Raw genomic sequence first — 13838 nt, 5'->3', positions numbered from 1 at the left:
ATCATGTTCAAGGAATATTATTTATATAGTATTAAAAAAAAACAGTGTTTCTCAAAAAAATAGTTACCATATGGTTCATCAATTCCACTTCTAGGTATATAAAATTGAGAAAATTTAAAAGAATTGAAAGCAAGGACTGGAACAGATATTTGTACACCCATGTCCATAGCAGCATTATTCATAGTAGCCAAAAGGTGGAGGCAACCCAAGTATCCATAGACAAATGAATGGATAAACAAAATGTAATATATACATACAGTGGAATATTGTTCAGCCTTAAAATGGAAGAAAACTCTTACACATGCTACAACATTGAGGACATTATGCTAAGTGAAATAAGTCCATCACAGAAGGACAAATACTATATGATTCTATCCAGGAGTACCTAGCATAGGCAAATTCATAGACAGAGATTAGAATGGTGTTGCCAGGAGCTGGGAGGAATGGAGAATGAGCAGTTAGTGTTTAATAGGTATAAAGTTTCAGTTTTACAAGATGAAAGTTCTGGAGATGGGTGGTGGTAATGGATTGCACAAACAATGTGAATGTATTTTGTGCATATGAACTGCACACTTAAAAATGGATAAGATGATAAATGTTATGTGCATTTTATCACAATCTTAAGAAATATTTTTAAAGTGCTACTTGATAATATGATACTATTAGAGTTTATTACTGACTTAAATTTTTTTAAAAAGAATGGTGGTAGATCCATAGTGTCCAATGGTGGGAAGAGCACCTACAAATATATTAAGCAAAAGAGGTGACACAAAAATTTTTATAATGTGATCCCATTTATGCAAAATCCCATAACAAAGATTTCCACTAAGGTGTCTATAACAAGCTAAATCTATACACAGGAAGACCTGGTAGCTTTGAGGAGCCACCAAAAGTTGGGGGCATCCAAATGGGGGGTTCCACCCCAGCCAGAGCAACCATGCTTTTATCAGTTTCATAAATGGCAATTCTACATAAGATTGCAGTTGAAAGGGCAGCTTTTCGGCTTTTGAAAATCCCGTTGATCCTCAAAATCCCGTTGACACATACAAAGCTGCAGCGAGGCTGGAGAGCTGGCCCGCAAGGAGCTGAGCTATTAGGCCCAGACTTCCTGTAGCCCACCACACCCATGTGTTCCTAGAAACCTTCAGTGCCATTCCCTTTACCTGGGCAGCCCCTCACCCCACACTACTAATCCTATGCCTGGCACCTGACAAGTGACAGTGACGCCTACGCAGGCCATTCTCCTGGACTCTCGGGGAGGGGGCGGGACAGCTGGGCACCAGGCTTACAAGAGGGAAACCCACAAGCCCCTTTTCCAGTCTTGGGGACTCCTCTGACCAAATGAGCACCAACAGGGCCCGTGCAGGGGTTGGACCCAGGGAGAGGGATCCTCTGCCCCTTCACATCAAAGATGGGGATAGAAAGGATGCCCACCCAAACCTTGGTCTCCCCTTCCTCTAGGGGATTCTACATAAGATTGCAATTGAAAGGGCAGTGGTTCTCAACCTGTGGGTCGCAACCGCTTTGGGGGTCGAACGACCCTTTCACAAGGGTTGCCTAAGACCATCAGAAAACACACATATAATTAGATATTGTTTTTGTGATGAATCACTATGCTTTAATTATGTTCAATTTGTAACAATGAAAATACATCCTGCATATCAGATATTTACATGACGCTTCATCACAGTAGCAAAATTACAGTTATGAAGGAGCAACGAAAATAATTTTATGGTTGGGGGGTCAGCACAACATGAGGAACTGTATTAAAGGGCCGCGGCATTAGGAAGGTTGAGAACCACTGCCCTGGACCAAGTTAGCAGAACAATCAGCAGGGGGACAAAGCCAGGAAATGGTTAACCCAGGGACGAGCAGCAGAAGCCAATTGATCCACAGCCCCTCCTGGTTGGGCAATAAGGTCTCTGAGGGCTGCTTTTCCTGACCTCCCGTTGGCGCCACAGCTTCCTTTGGACAGTCACAGCTTCCAACCTGCCCGGTGGTGGGGGTTGGGAGCTCAAGGCAGGACAGAAAGGATGAATAGTGGTGACAGGAGGGAACCATCAGGCTCTGCATTTTGGGGAGTTAGAAGCAGGCAAGACCCCAGAGGGTTTGTCACCTGACAAGACTGGCAGCTACGGGAATAGATGTGAGAGGCCCTGGGATGTAGAAAAACCCTGGAAACCACTTCGGAGAACTGGAGAGTCAGTCCTGGCATCGCTGTGTGCCCTTGGGAACTTTGATCACCCTCTCTGGGCCTCAGTTTCCTCATCTGCAAGACCGAGAGGAGAGACTATCACGGTTTCCTTTCTTTCTTTCTTTCTTTCTTTCTTTCTTTCTTTCTTTCTTTTTTTTTGTTGTTGTTAATACTCACGCGAGGATATTTTTTCATTGACTTTTAGAGAGAGTGGAAGGGAAGGGGAGAGAGAGACTTGAGTGATTGCCTTCCACACACACCACCCCAGGCAGGGGATTGAGCCTGCAAACAAGGTATGCGCCCTTGACTGGAAATGAACTCGAGACCTTTCAGTCTGTGGGCCAAAGCTCTATCCACTGAGCCAAACCAGCTAGGGAATTTTTTTTAAGTATGTTTTTTTAAAATTGATTTTAGAAAGACAGGAAGGGAGAAAGATATATAGAGAGAAACATTGATTGGCTGCCTCCTGCACGCTCCCCCTCCCCCCCCCACACACACACCCCGGGGAACGAGCCCACAACCCGGACATGTACCCTGACTGGGAATCGAACCAGTGATCTCTTGGTTCATGGTTCACCGCTCAATCACTGAGCAACACCGGCTGGGCCAAAGTTTTCTTAAATCAAAAATTGTGTTTGCCACAGAATTTTTTTAAATAATCAATTTTTTAAAATCAAAAAGGGGGTTTATAGACATCTGGGCATGACTCACATTAAGTTGGGAAACCATACTGCTGTCTGTTCTTCTGTTGCCAATAATTCATGATGTCAATTTTATGATGAGATTTTAGATGACTTAGCCTTGACCAACTGGAAATGATATAGTTACCTTTCAGTTAGAGTCCAATGTCGTCGAAGAGGCCCCATTTAGCTAACTCAGCTCCAGCAGTAGTCACCCCTGCTGTGGTGAGACTTGCACATGGAGTAGTTTCAAAAAAAACCCTAGGCAGCCGTGAGCCAGAGGCAGGCAGGTGCATTTGGCAGCCTGAGGTTCAGCTCAGGCCCAGGGAGAGGATTCAGGCCAGTTTTACCTAAGACCAGAGGCTGCTGTCAAGGTGGGACCCGGGGCTGCAGGAGGAAGCTGAGTTGGCCCCTAGTGCTGGGAGGCTGGGCCCTGGGGAGATTGGGAGGCATTTTTTGGCTATCTAGGGAGGAAGTGGGAGCCCGAGGCAGGGAATCGAGGGGGGAGGAGTTGGTAGTGAGAGATAGATGTGCCTAATGCTCTTTCCTCCCTTCCATCCACTCCCTCTACCCTCTCCTCTGCCTCATGATGTGTGCTTCCTGTAGAAAAGGGACCCGGCGTCAGACAGCCCGGCTATGATCTGGGCCCTTCCTCTCAGGGTCACACACTCTCTGGACCTTGGTTTCCTCTTCTGCAAAGTGGGGGTCCTCTACTGTCTCTGTCTTCCTCACGGAGTTAGGAGAACAAATGGGAGATGCCCAGGAAAACACAGCACGGCACCAACAGAAGGCATCTCCATTGAACAATTACGTAACCTGCTGACCCAGCGCTGGGCTGCTCCGGCTCCTGTCCCACCAGGAAGCCAGAGAGCTGGTCCCATCACTCACCTGGCAGAACTTAGTCTTAGTTTCCCATCTGACAAACGGGGGTGGTGCCTATTGTCTTCCTACATCACGAAGTTGTGCTGCAAATCACAGCAGATCATGTAAACGCCAGCGTTTCATATATTGCTAATCATAATCATAATGACAGTACAGAAGGAAGTTCACACTCTTGGCCTGCACTTGAAGCGCCTCAGCAATCTGACAATGCCCTTTATGCATATCTGTGCACCTGGCAGGCACTCTGGCCCTCCCCGGGTTCTTAACATCCTGGGCCTCTGAGTACTCCACATCTCAGCAGCCAAGTCACATGCCCAGTTGACGATGGCTAAATTAATGAGCTCCTGTCTTTTTGCTCCAGGGAACTGCCAGCTCTTGGAATACATTGGGCTGTGAGTTCCACAGACTGCCACTTCACTAGCACTTAGTGCAAAAGATAGCGCGTAGTTGGCACTCCATATGTGCGGAATAAATGAATGGGGGGGGGGTGTTTCTTTTTAAAATCCTCACCAGATGATATTTTTTTCCATGTATTTATTTATTTATTTATTTTTGACAGAGTGGAAGGGAAGGAAGAAGGGAGGGAGGCCAGAAGGATGGGAGGGAGGGAGGGAGCAGAGACAGACATCCACGTGAGAGAGACACATGGATTGGGAGATCAAACCTGACACTGATGATCTTGACTGGGAATTGAACCCACGACCCTTTGGTCTGTGGGCCGATGCTCTCACCCCTAACCAAGCATGTCAAACTCGCAGCCAGCAGGTGCATGCCTCATTAGGCATGTGGCCCACCGACCACAAGTTTGACATGCTTGATCTAAGCCAAACTGGCCAGGGCAAGTGAATTATGTTTTAATGTTCTTAACATACTTGCTTTCCCATTATACTTAGCCCAGGTCATCTAGTTCAGGTACCATTGACTACTTTTTTTGGTTAATTGAAAGCAGTAAGAAGCCTGAAGAGAAGTTGAGGGTCAGTGGCCCTGAATTCTTGGGACAAAAGAGCCAGGGTAGGAATAGGCAGTAAGTCAGGCTGAAAAGGGGTGGACAAAGCTTTGGAATTATGATTCCTAAATCTCAAGTTCAGTCCTGTCATTTATTAGCTAGATTTCTTGGGCTTCAGAACAAATCTCTTAGCTTCAATTCCATCATCAAGAAAGATAGATTCCTCCCTTACTGATTCACAGCAGTGGGTCAAGAACCAGATGCCACATGTGGAATCCACAATGTAAATTTTTATTGAAATGTGTGAGGTCAGAACTGTAAGGATGCTAATTGCTTGCAGATTTCTCTAGCATTTCCTAATAGGGCCTGAAGAGGGCACTGTAGGCCAGGAGTTGGGTTAGCCAGGGTGAAAATTCGCCTGCAGTCCACCCCTTGGCTGCATCTCCCCACCATAGCTTCTCCCTCCCTGCAACACATCATTGCAAATACCCTACAACTAACCCAACCTGCCCATAATTTTTTCCTGTTGAAAATTGCAAACATCCTCTCCTTTTTGCATATTATCAGGAGAAAAGGCTGATTTCCCTAAGTTTTGCTATAAAAGCAGAAAGACTCATTGCCATATCTATAATAAAAGTTTAATATGCTAATTATACCAGACGTCGACCTTCTGGACAAAGCCAAAGCTGGGGCTGCGAGGGAAGCCCGGGTCCCAGGTGCCAGAGGGAAGCCAGTGCCCGCAGCCGAGGGAAGGAAGGCCTACTCTTGCACCAATTTCGTGCACCGGGCCTCTAGCGTACCATAATGGCCAGGATTGGAGTCCAGGTACAGTTTGTGACATCGTTTGCTGTCTGCACAGGTCTGTCTTGGGCACTGCCTTTCCCCTGGGAGCATTATTTCTGGGAAGGAATTTGAAATTGGTTGTCAGAGTAAAGGGTTAGATAAGAAGTAGGAATCAGGAACGAGGGTTGAATTAGTTTGTCCAGTGTCCCCAGTCCCAGAGGAGCAGGGAGCAGGTAGGGATTGCGGGGAAGGAATAAGCAGAAGAGGGAAGGGTGAGTGCTGGGGGAATTCCTGTCGCGTGGTCTTGGGCAAGTTACTTCTTTTTCTGTACAATGGGAGTGACAGCAGTAGCTTTCTCGGGCGGCTGTGTGAGGGATAAATGAGGTCACAGAAGTGAGCTACCGAGAGCAGCAACGGGCACCGAGGGGTGCTCAGTGAGCCGGCTGTCTAGGCAAGCAGCTTCGGCACTGCGGTCTGCCGCCCCTTCTGCAAGTCCAGGGGCAGAATATTTACGATGACCATCCCCAGACAAGGAAAGAGGTCGGCTGGATATAAAGGGGGTTGGTGCACTGAGGTGGCAGAGACTGACGCTGGGAATGTGGCAGTAGCTGAAGGGGCCACAGAGAAGAAGAGGCAGAAAGAATCAGCGTCAGTAGCTGCCTACAGAGGAATAGCCTTGAATGGAACCACCTTATTGACCAGTGTGGGCAGAGCTTGTGGCCTTACGCCCAGTGGGTCAAGAGGTCAGATAGGCCATGCAAGGCAGCACGTAGGACCCGGCTCCCTCCACCTCTGATTTCCCAGGCCTGCTGCCTGCTGCCATGATGGGGGGGGAGGGGGGGCGGAGAAAGAGAGGGGGAAGAGCTAGGGGAAGCAGTGGGCTCCCAGGAAAATAGAAAAGCCAAGAGCCAGGTTATGGTTTCATTTCTTGCCAGTGAGATTGAAAAACACACAAAAACATACAAAGCCAGGGGCCAGCCCCCATCCCATCCTCATGGCTCCCACCACCTTCATTATCCAGGGGGATCTTGCTATCATGGAGTCCCCCATGGAGACCTAGAGAATTCATGACTTGCCACCTAAATTCTCCAGTCCATCCTATCCCTGCTTGGTAGGTGCAAAAAGAGGCATTTGCCCTCCAGCTGGTCCTGGCATCACAGTTCTGCAGGGCATGGAGATGAGTTTGGTGTCTCTGCAGCATGGCACCGTCCCAAGTTTAAGCTGATCTCCTCTGAATTTTTCCTGCTTCGGGGCCACAGACTGGCCCCGTGACATACTTAGATCTCAGTTGAACTCTGAACAGTTCCTCTGGCCCCTAAGATGTCACCGCTGGTCCTGGAGTGTCCTTGGGACAGGCTGGTGCTGAGCTGACAGCCCCTCAATGGGGGTCGGGAGTGGTGGTGTGGGAGACGTGGCATGGGCAGTAGTGGTGAGCAAGGTGGTGGATGTGCCCAGGGTGGGAGCATCTGATCACCTGTCCCCTCTCCTGCAGGCCTCCCCTGTGTACAGCTTCAGCTTTCCCCGCAGGAAATTGGAGTAGATTCGGAAAAATTTGCACAAAGTATCAACAGTGAATGTTCGGAGTGGAATAGCAGAGGCCGTTGCATCTGGAGGGGAGATGGCTTCCTTCTGTAAGGAGAGAGTACAAGATCACTGCAGTGCCAGGGACCCTGGAGGGCGAGTGGACCCAGGACAGAAGTGGAGGGGGTATGAGGAAAGTCTCCGTGTTCCTTGGCAGGCCCTTCTCCCATTTTACAGGAAGGGCAGCGTGTGAGGGAGGGCCTGTTCCCACACACCTGGCTTCCCAGTGCCCGAAGCAGGGAGGTGAGGCTGCGCAGGCCGCTGATGGCTCTGTCCACATGTAGCTGCAGGGTCTCAGACGTCTGGGAGGAGTTGGCCAACAGGGCCTGGCCGCGCAGGATGGCTTCTGAGAGCAGAGCCAGGCCCTGCCAGACTTCCAAGGCCTGCTGTTCCACCTACAAGGAGCAGAGACTTGGAGTCAACTGGGCCCAAGCCACCCCTTATTCCTCCCTGCCAGCCACCCTCGGCACGAAGCTGAGCAAACCAACGGAAGGCGTGCGAAAGGGTCTGTGGAATGAATGAATGAACAGATTAACATGTTCCGTGCAGTCCTCATCTTTGCTGCTCCATTTCTTCTCTGTCTCTATCCTTCTCCCTCCTGGCCTATCAAGCTTCCAAAATGAGACTCCCCAAGAGAAAGGAAAACGGAACTCACCGCCATCCTCTTCCAGGCATAGAAGTTAACCTTGGTGTCCGGGACGGTGATATTCTCACTGAAGCTGCAGCCTTCAGCACAGCCCATCTAGAAGCACAACCAGGGAGTCAACGCCCCAAGGGCTCTCAGCCCCTCGGCTTTGCCCCTTACCTAGCTCCCAGGTGTGCATACAGGGCTACGGGTTTTATCAATTTTACTGGGTTCTGGCTTCTCACCTCCGGCCTGAACCCAGGGCCAGGAATGAGTCCAGGTTCCTGGATTTGGGCAGAGGCCCCTGAGCCCCTCAGAGTGAACTCTGCGCCATGTCCTGGGAAGGGGTCTCACCGTGACATTCTCAGCCTCCCGGGCCTCCAGGATGTACCGCTCCAGGACGCGGCTGTCACAGATGAGGCGTGGGGGGGCGCCCAAGACTGGGAGGCCCAGGGGAAGCAGCAGCAAGGACAGCAGGAGCAGCGAGGCAGGACATCCTAGAAAAGAGAGCCCGGCTTGGTGTGAGGAAGGGCGGGGAGGAGAAGTGTGAGCTTGGAGGGGCCGGTTCACACACCCCGCTCCTCGCCTGGGCTGGTCTTCCCAACCCCGATCTTCCGAGCGCTCGGATTCTGCCTCCTGCGCCTTCATTCAATCCTGCGGCCGAGCGCACACCCCACCCCCCAGCTACAGGCTCCGCTCCTGGGGCCAAACTTCAATCCGGCTGGGCCAGAGGCTTCGCCTCTCGCAGATCCCGCTGGTGGCTCCAGGACGCAGGTAGCAGCTTCCTCCCCACCCACATAGCAGCTCTTCCTTCCCTCGAGCCCCCAAACCTCGTCCCCGTCTCCAGGTCACTTTCCGCCTTTCCCGGGGAGTCCCCAAGCCCGGCCGACACGTGGAGGCTGCCCCACCCCCTTTGCCCTTCCGGGGTCCCTCGGCAAGTCGTGGGTCCTTGAACCCAGCCACCGCTGGGCCAGCAGTCCTGGCGGCAAATCCCTTCTCAAACAGGGGCTGGGGCGGGAGCTCCCCTGCGGGCGACACTCACCGCGCGCCCCCATCTCCGTGCCCCGCCGGGCCGTTCAGCGACCAGGGGCTCGCCCGGCGCCCGTGCCCCGTGCCCTCATCCCGGGAAACTCGATGGGGCTGGGGCTGCCGAGCCGGGGGTCGGGCTGAGCAAGCGCAGGGCCAGAGTCCGGGAAGACGTGCGGCGAGGCGACCGGTCGGCGTTGGCCCGGGGACTGCGGCTGCGGCCGGGGGTCGGGGCTGTTATCTGCATGTGTGCGTGCGTGTGTGGGGGTGGGGGAGGCTGTGTGCGTGAGTGGTCGCCCGGAGTGGGGGCCATGAGGTCAGAGCCGGGGGCAGGACGCCTGGGTCGCGGGTTCGCCGGGGCGGGAGCGGCGCGGCGCGGCCGGCGCGGGTGCAGGAGGACCCGTCTGCCCGCCTGACCCCGGTTCCGGGGGTGCAGCTGGGTGTGCACCAGCGGGATGGGCGGGCCGCCTGCGCCTGGAAGGAGGGCCACTCTGGGAAAGGCGAGGGGCCCCCGCGCCTCCCTGGGGGGCACACAGGTCGTGCGCGGGGGCTCAGAGCTGGAAGTGCCTAGGTTTCTGCGAAGGCGCTGGATCGGGAAGCCCGGAAGGTGCTGGCAGGGACGCGTCAGCTGCCTTTCTTCTCACCGCCCCTGTACTTGTTCTAGAATCTAGAACCAGGGTTGTTCGTGTTGAGGGATTTGATGGCGTAGGGAGCAAGAAATGTGGGGGTCGTCTCCCCACTCCTCACTTTCTAGGACCCTGAAAAGCCAGGAATTGAACTTTTAGGGCACAAATCACATGGTATGCTCTGCAGGACACACATGACCTGCGACATCGTTTCTTTGTCCTGTGACACAGGCCAGCCTGTGTGGCAGAATTCTGAGGACTCTGGAATAAAGCTAACCCCCAGAGCCGTGGCAGCTGGGATTTGCAGCTACTCCTTTGTGAACTGGAGGAAGCCCTGAGGCAGGGAGGTGGCTTTAGGAGAGCAATCTTCCTAAAGCCGGACCAAGGCTGGCTGGCTCTCAAACCTTAGAAAATGGTCTCAGCCCCTGAGCCTGTGTCCTCACCTGTCAAATGGGTACAAGGCAAGTACCAGGCCTCCCTCGTGCAGGTTTCATAAGACAGCAAAGTCCGACAGGTAGTTCCTTCACTCCCTACCTGGTCTCACGATATTAGAAATATTCTATTCATGTGTTCAGTGCCTTCTTTATGCAAGACATTTGACTACACACTTTGCAAGACAACAAGATGTGCTGAGACCCAGCTCCTGTCTCCTGGATGGAGTTGGCAGCTTATGGTAGAGAGAAGGTGTGCACGCGGGGCAGTGTGGGAGGCCTGCAGTGCCCGGAGCTGAGCTGTAAGGGTTTGGAAGCGCGGGAGCTCCTGTGGGGGAAGTCAAGGAAGCGGCAATGGAGGAGTTGACAATGAGCTCAGCCTTGAAGGGCAGGGAGGGTTTCAACAGGAAAAGATGTGAGGTGGTATGGGAGGCCAATTAAGCAAAGTGAAAGGAGGGTCGGGTGCTGGGGTACGGAAAGCAGAGGTAGAGCTCAGACCAGAGTGCTGGTTAGGGAGGCGTCAGGTTCCTTGAATGCCACTCTAAGGAATTTGGCTTTTGTTGGGAAATGTTCATTCATTCAAGAAATATTTGTTTCACCCGGCTGGTGTGGCTCAGTGGTTGAACATTGACCTATGAACCAGGAGGTCATGGTTCCATTCCCAGTTAGGGCACATGCCTGGGTTTGGGGCTCGATGCCTATTAAGGGGCCGGCAGAAGGCAACCAATTATGATGTTTCTCTCTCATCGATGCCTCTATCTCTCTATCCCTCTCCCTTCCTTTCTCTCTAAAAATCCTTATTTTTTTTTAAAGAAATGTTTGTTTCTTTAAGAAATGAATATTCAGCCTTGGCCGGGTGGGCTGGAGCGCCATCCCATACACCAAACGGTTGTGGGTTCGATTCCTGATCAGGACACATACTTCGGTTGCGGGAGGCAACTGATTGATGTTTTTCTCTCAGATATTTCTCTCTCTCTCTCTCCTCCCGCCCTTCCTCTCTCTCTAAAAATCAGTGGAGCTAGGCTGGTGTGGCTCAGTGGTTGAGCATCGACCCATGAACCAGGAGGTTACAGTTTGATGCCCGGTCAAGGGCACATGCCCAGGTTGCAGGTTCGATCCCCCGTATGGGGCGTGCAGGAGGTACCCAATCAATGATTCTCTCTCATCATTGATGTTTCTACCTCTCTCCTTCTCTCTTCCTCTCTGAAATCAATAAAATATATACATATTAAAAAAAGAAAAAAATGATTCTCTCATCATTGATGTTTTTATTTCTCTCTCCCTCTCCCTTCTTCTCTGAAATCAATAAAAATACATTTTCAAAAAATAAATAAATAAAAATCAATGGAAACATATCCTCAGTGAGAAAATTTTTAAAAAATGAAATAAATATTCATTCATTCAAGAAATCTACATATAAATACCTACTCTTGGCCAGGACCTGGGGATAGAGCAGTGCATGAAACAGACAAGAATGCCTGCCCTGGTGGAGCTAATATTCTAGGAGAGGCAGACGGCAAACACAAATATGAATAAAAGAGGATCTCCAATGGCAATAAGGACTAAGAACAGGCACAGAAGAGGGGACAGGAGTGTTAGAAGAGGCTGCAATTTTAGATCAGGCAAGCAGGGACACATGCTGAGGTGACCTGAATGAAGAAGACCTGAATGAGGTGAGGGGAGACATAAGGGGGTGGGGGGGAGCATGATCAAAGAGGGGTTCAGAAAGATGGAGAGGTTGCCGTGTTTCTGGCGGAAGTAATGAGGACCTGACTCTCTCCCACTCTGCTCTCCTGCCCTCGGCTCACCTCGAGCCTGCATTGGGAGCCCTCCTTGAAGCAGGTGTACTGGATGTGGGTCTGCACGCCCCACTATGCCCTCTGATCCCAGTTTCCCTCTCAGCACCAGGCAGGCTCCCAGCCCCTCTTGGCCCTCAGAACGTAGTTCTGCTTCCTTCCCAGATCCCAGCTGTGAGACAAGCACATGCACACTCACGTCCAAACACGTCCGCACATGTGTTCTGTCCCTAACCCCCAACCCCCAGGCTCTTTCTCTGTCCTCAACTCCCGACTCCTGCGTCACTGTCCTGACCTGACCACGAAGAGACTAGGAACAGATGGGGGGGCGGGGGGACACAGCCTGAAGAGAGGGAGGAGAGGAGGAGCCTCTTGGGCTGTGGGACCTGCTCCTCCCTCCCCTCTGACAGCAATTTGTCAGAGGCCCTTACCTTCAAGAAAGGAAGGAAGATGGGTCATGAGCACAGGTGCTGGGCCTTCTGGACAGGGGCGGTGCGGGCTCATCCTCTGTGGCTTCCAAAGAGAAAGCTATGATCGCAGCTTGGGAGAGAGGGTAGAGGAGAGGATCTTGGTCCACCCCACACCCAATCCCTAAGCTGTGGAATCCTGCTAGGAGGGCAGAGGCTGGTTCAAAGGACAACTTCAACCCAGGTGTTCTTGGTACTGCCCAGCAGGGTCCACCTATCTGTCTTCATCAGGGGACCCTGAGGATAAGGAAGAAAACAGGAAGCTACCTGGGGCTCTCCCTCCAACATTCACCAATTCACCATCTCCTGCCCAGCACCCCCTCCATCTTCCTGCTTCTATTCCTCTGGCATGGTGCTGACTCAGTCCCAGGACCACTGCAGGCTCCTCACTGACCCCTCCAGTTAACCCCCAGCCCTGCCATTAGACTACCTTTCTTATGGAATAGCCTCATTTGAGTCACTCCCCTGAGCAGGAATCTGCAATGGCTCTTGGTTGCCTCCGAACTAAGACCCTCTGTGTTCTGCCATCCAACTACCCTCCAGCCTAATCTCCCACTTTGTTCATCACACAACACAGTCAGGTGATTTTCAGCTTCCTGCCCTTTGCTCAACCTATGCCCTCCACCTGATCCCCTGCCCACACTCTCGCCCGTTCTTCAAAGACCAAACCCAAGCATTACCTCCTCCTGAAACTTTCCCTGTACCCCAGCAGGAAGTTGTCTCCTTCCTCTGTGCTGCCCTCCGTGTACGTCTCAGGTCTCTCACTGGCAGGGCCACCATGTACAACTGTCAAGGCTGAGCACTGCACAACTGCAGGGGGTGCCATTCATAGACTCTGATGGGAATGCTACTCTCTGGAGTCATGCAGCACAGGTGCCCTGTTCATCAGAGCAGAGAGCGAAGGGCAGTGTCTGACAGGCCTTGTTCACGTTGGTACTCATGAGGCACTGAACATGTTTCCTGTTTAAGGCTATCACTTACATGTGGCCCCTCCGCTCCAGACACCTCAGCCAGAGACTGACACAGAGAAGGGAAGTAAGCCAGTCATCCTCAGAATGCTTGCCAGAGCCATGCCTGGACAACCTAGCTCTGGGATCTTGGGAGCTTGAGAGGCCTCGCTCCACTTCCTGTGAAGACAGCCACTGAGGCAGGATCTGAAGAGGGACCGTTGTGACCAGAGGATGGCGGGGGTGGAGACAGGCTCTGTTCCATGAAATCTTCCTGGCAGCCAATCCCGATTGAAAATCCAAGGAGAAGCAAATTTACAGCCCCCCTGAGCTGTCCCAGACCCCAGGCAGCATGAAGCCCCAGCTGCCTGGATTGGGGTTGGGGAGAAGGGGGAGTGGAGGGAGGGCTCTAGGCCCCTCCTGCCCTGCCTTCCAAGCAGTTGCTTCTCAGCTTGACTCTCAGCCAGTGGCCCAGAAGACCTTCTGTGCTGGGAAGTGAGGTGGCTGAGGAAGGGGTGGGGGAGGGCTTCCTGGCCCTTGGGAAACTGGAAAGGGAGCAAGAATGCTGGAGAAGGGATTACTGCTGGAGAAAGAAAATCCTGTGCAAAGATCAATTTGGGGAAATTGAGGCAAGGGCTGCTTTCTTGGCCACAAGTAGCCAGAACAGATCCAGGTTTTTGTTCTCCGCAAGCACCCTGTAACCTAACGACCTAAAAGGGTAGTTCAGCCTTGACCGGTTTGGCTCAGTGGATAGAGCGCCGGCCTGTGGACTCAAGGGTCCCGGGTTCAATTCCAGTCAAGGGCAGGTACCTTGGTTGCAGGCACATCCCCAGTGGGGGGTGTGCAGGAGGCAG

The 13838-nt window shown here is 52.1% G+C and overlaps 1 protein-coding gene across 1 annotated transcript; it reads right to left on the bottom strand.

Moving 5' to 3' along the window:
• Positions 1-6393: 6393 nt before the first annotated feature.
• On the bottom strand, positions 6394-12132 carry EPO (erythropoietin). Its single transcript, XM_006764714.2, has 5 exons — positions 12002-12132; positions 8046-8188; positions 7722-7808; positions 7282-7461; positions 6394-7114 (listed from the first exon to the last, which is right to left on the bottom strand). The coding sequence occupies exons 1-5, from the start codon at positions 12072-12074 to the stop codon at positions 6956-6958; spliced, it is 642 nt and encodes a 213-aa protein (XP_006764777.2). The 5' UTR covers positions 12075-12132; the 3' UTR covers positions 6394-6955.
• Positions 12133-13838: the final 1706 nt, after the last annotated feature.

The sequence above is a fragment of the Myotis davidii genome, unplaced genomic scaffold, assembly GCF_000327345.1.
Source record: "Myotis davidii unplaced genomic scaffold, ASM32734v1 scaffold901, whole genome shotgun sequence".
Classification (NCBI taxonomy): Eukaryota; Metazoa; Chordata; class Mammalia; order Chiroptera; family Vespertilionidae; genus Myotis; species Myotis davidii.
Note: the sequence above shows the minus strand (reverse complement) of the source record. Positions and strands in the feature narration are given on the sequence as shown.

Coding starts and splice junctions, on each gene's coding strand:
- EPO (XM_006764714.2), bottom strand. CDS start 12,074: ATGAGCCCGCACCGCCCCTGTCCAGAAGGCCCAGCACCTGTGCTCATG. Junction 7,462..7,721: donor ATGCCTGGAAGAGGATGGCG/GTGAGTTCCGTT, acceptor TGCTCCTTGTAG/GTGGAACAGCAGGCCTTGGA. Junction 7,115..7,281: donor TTCGGGCACTGGGAAGCCAG/GTGTGTGGGAAC, acceptor CTCTCCTTACAG/AAGGAAGCCATCTCCCCTCC.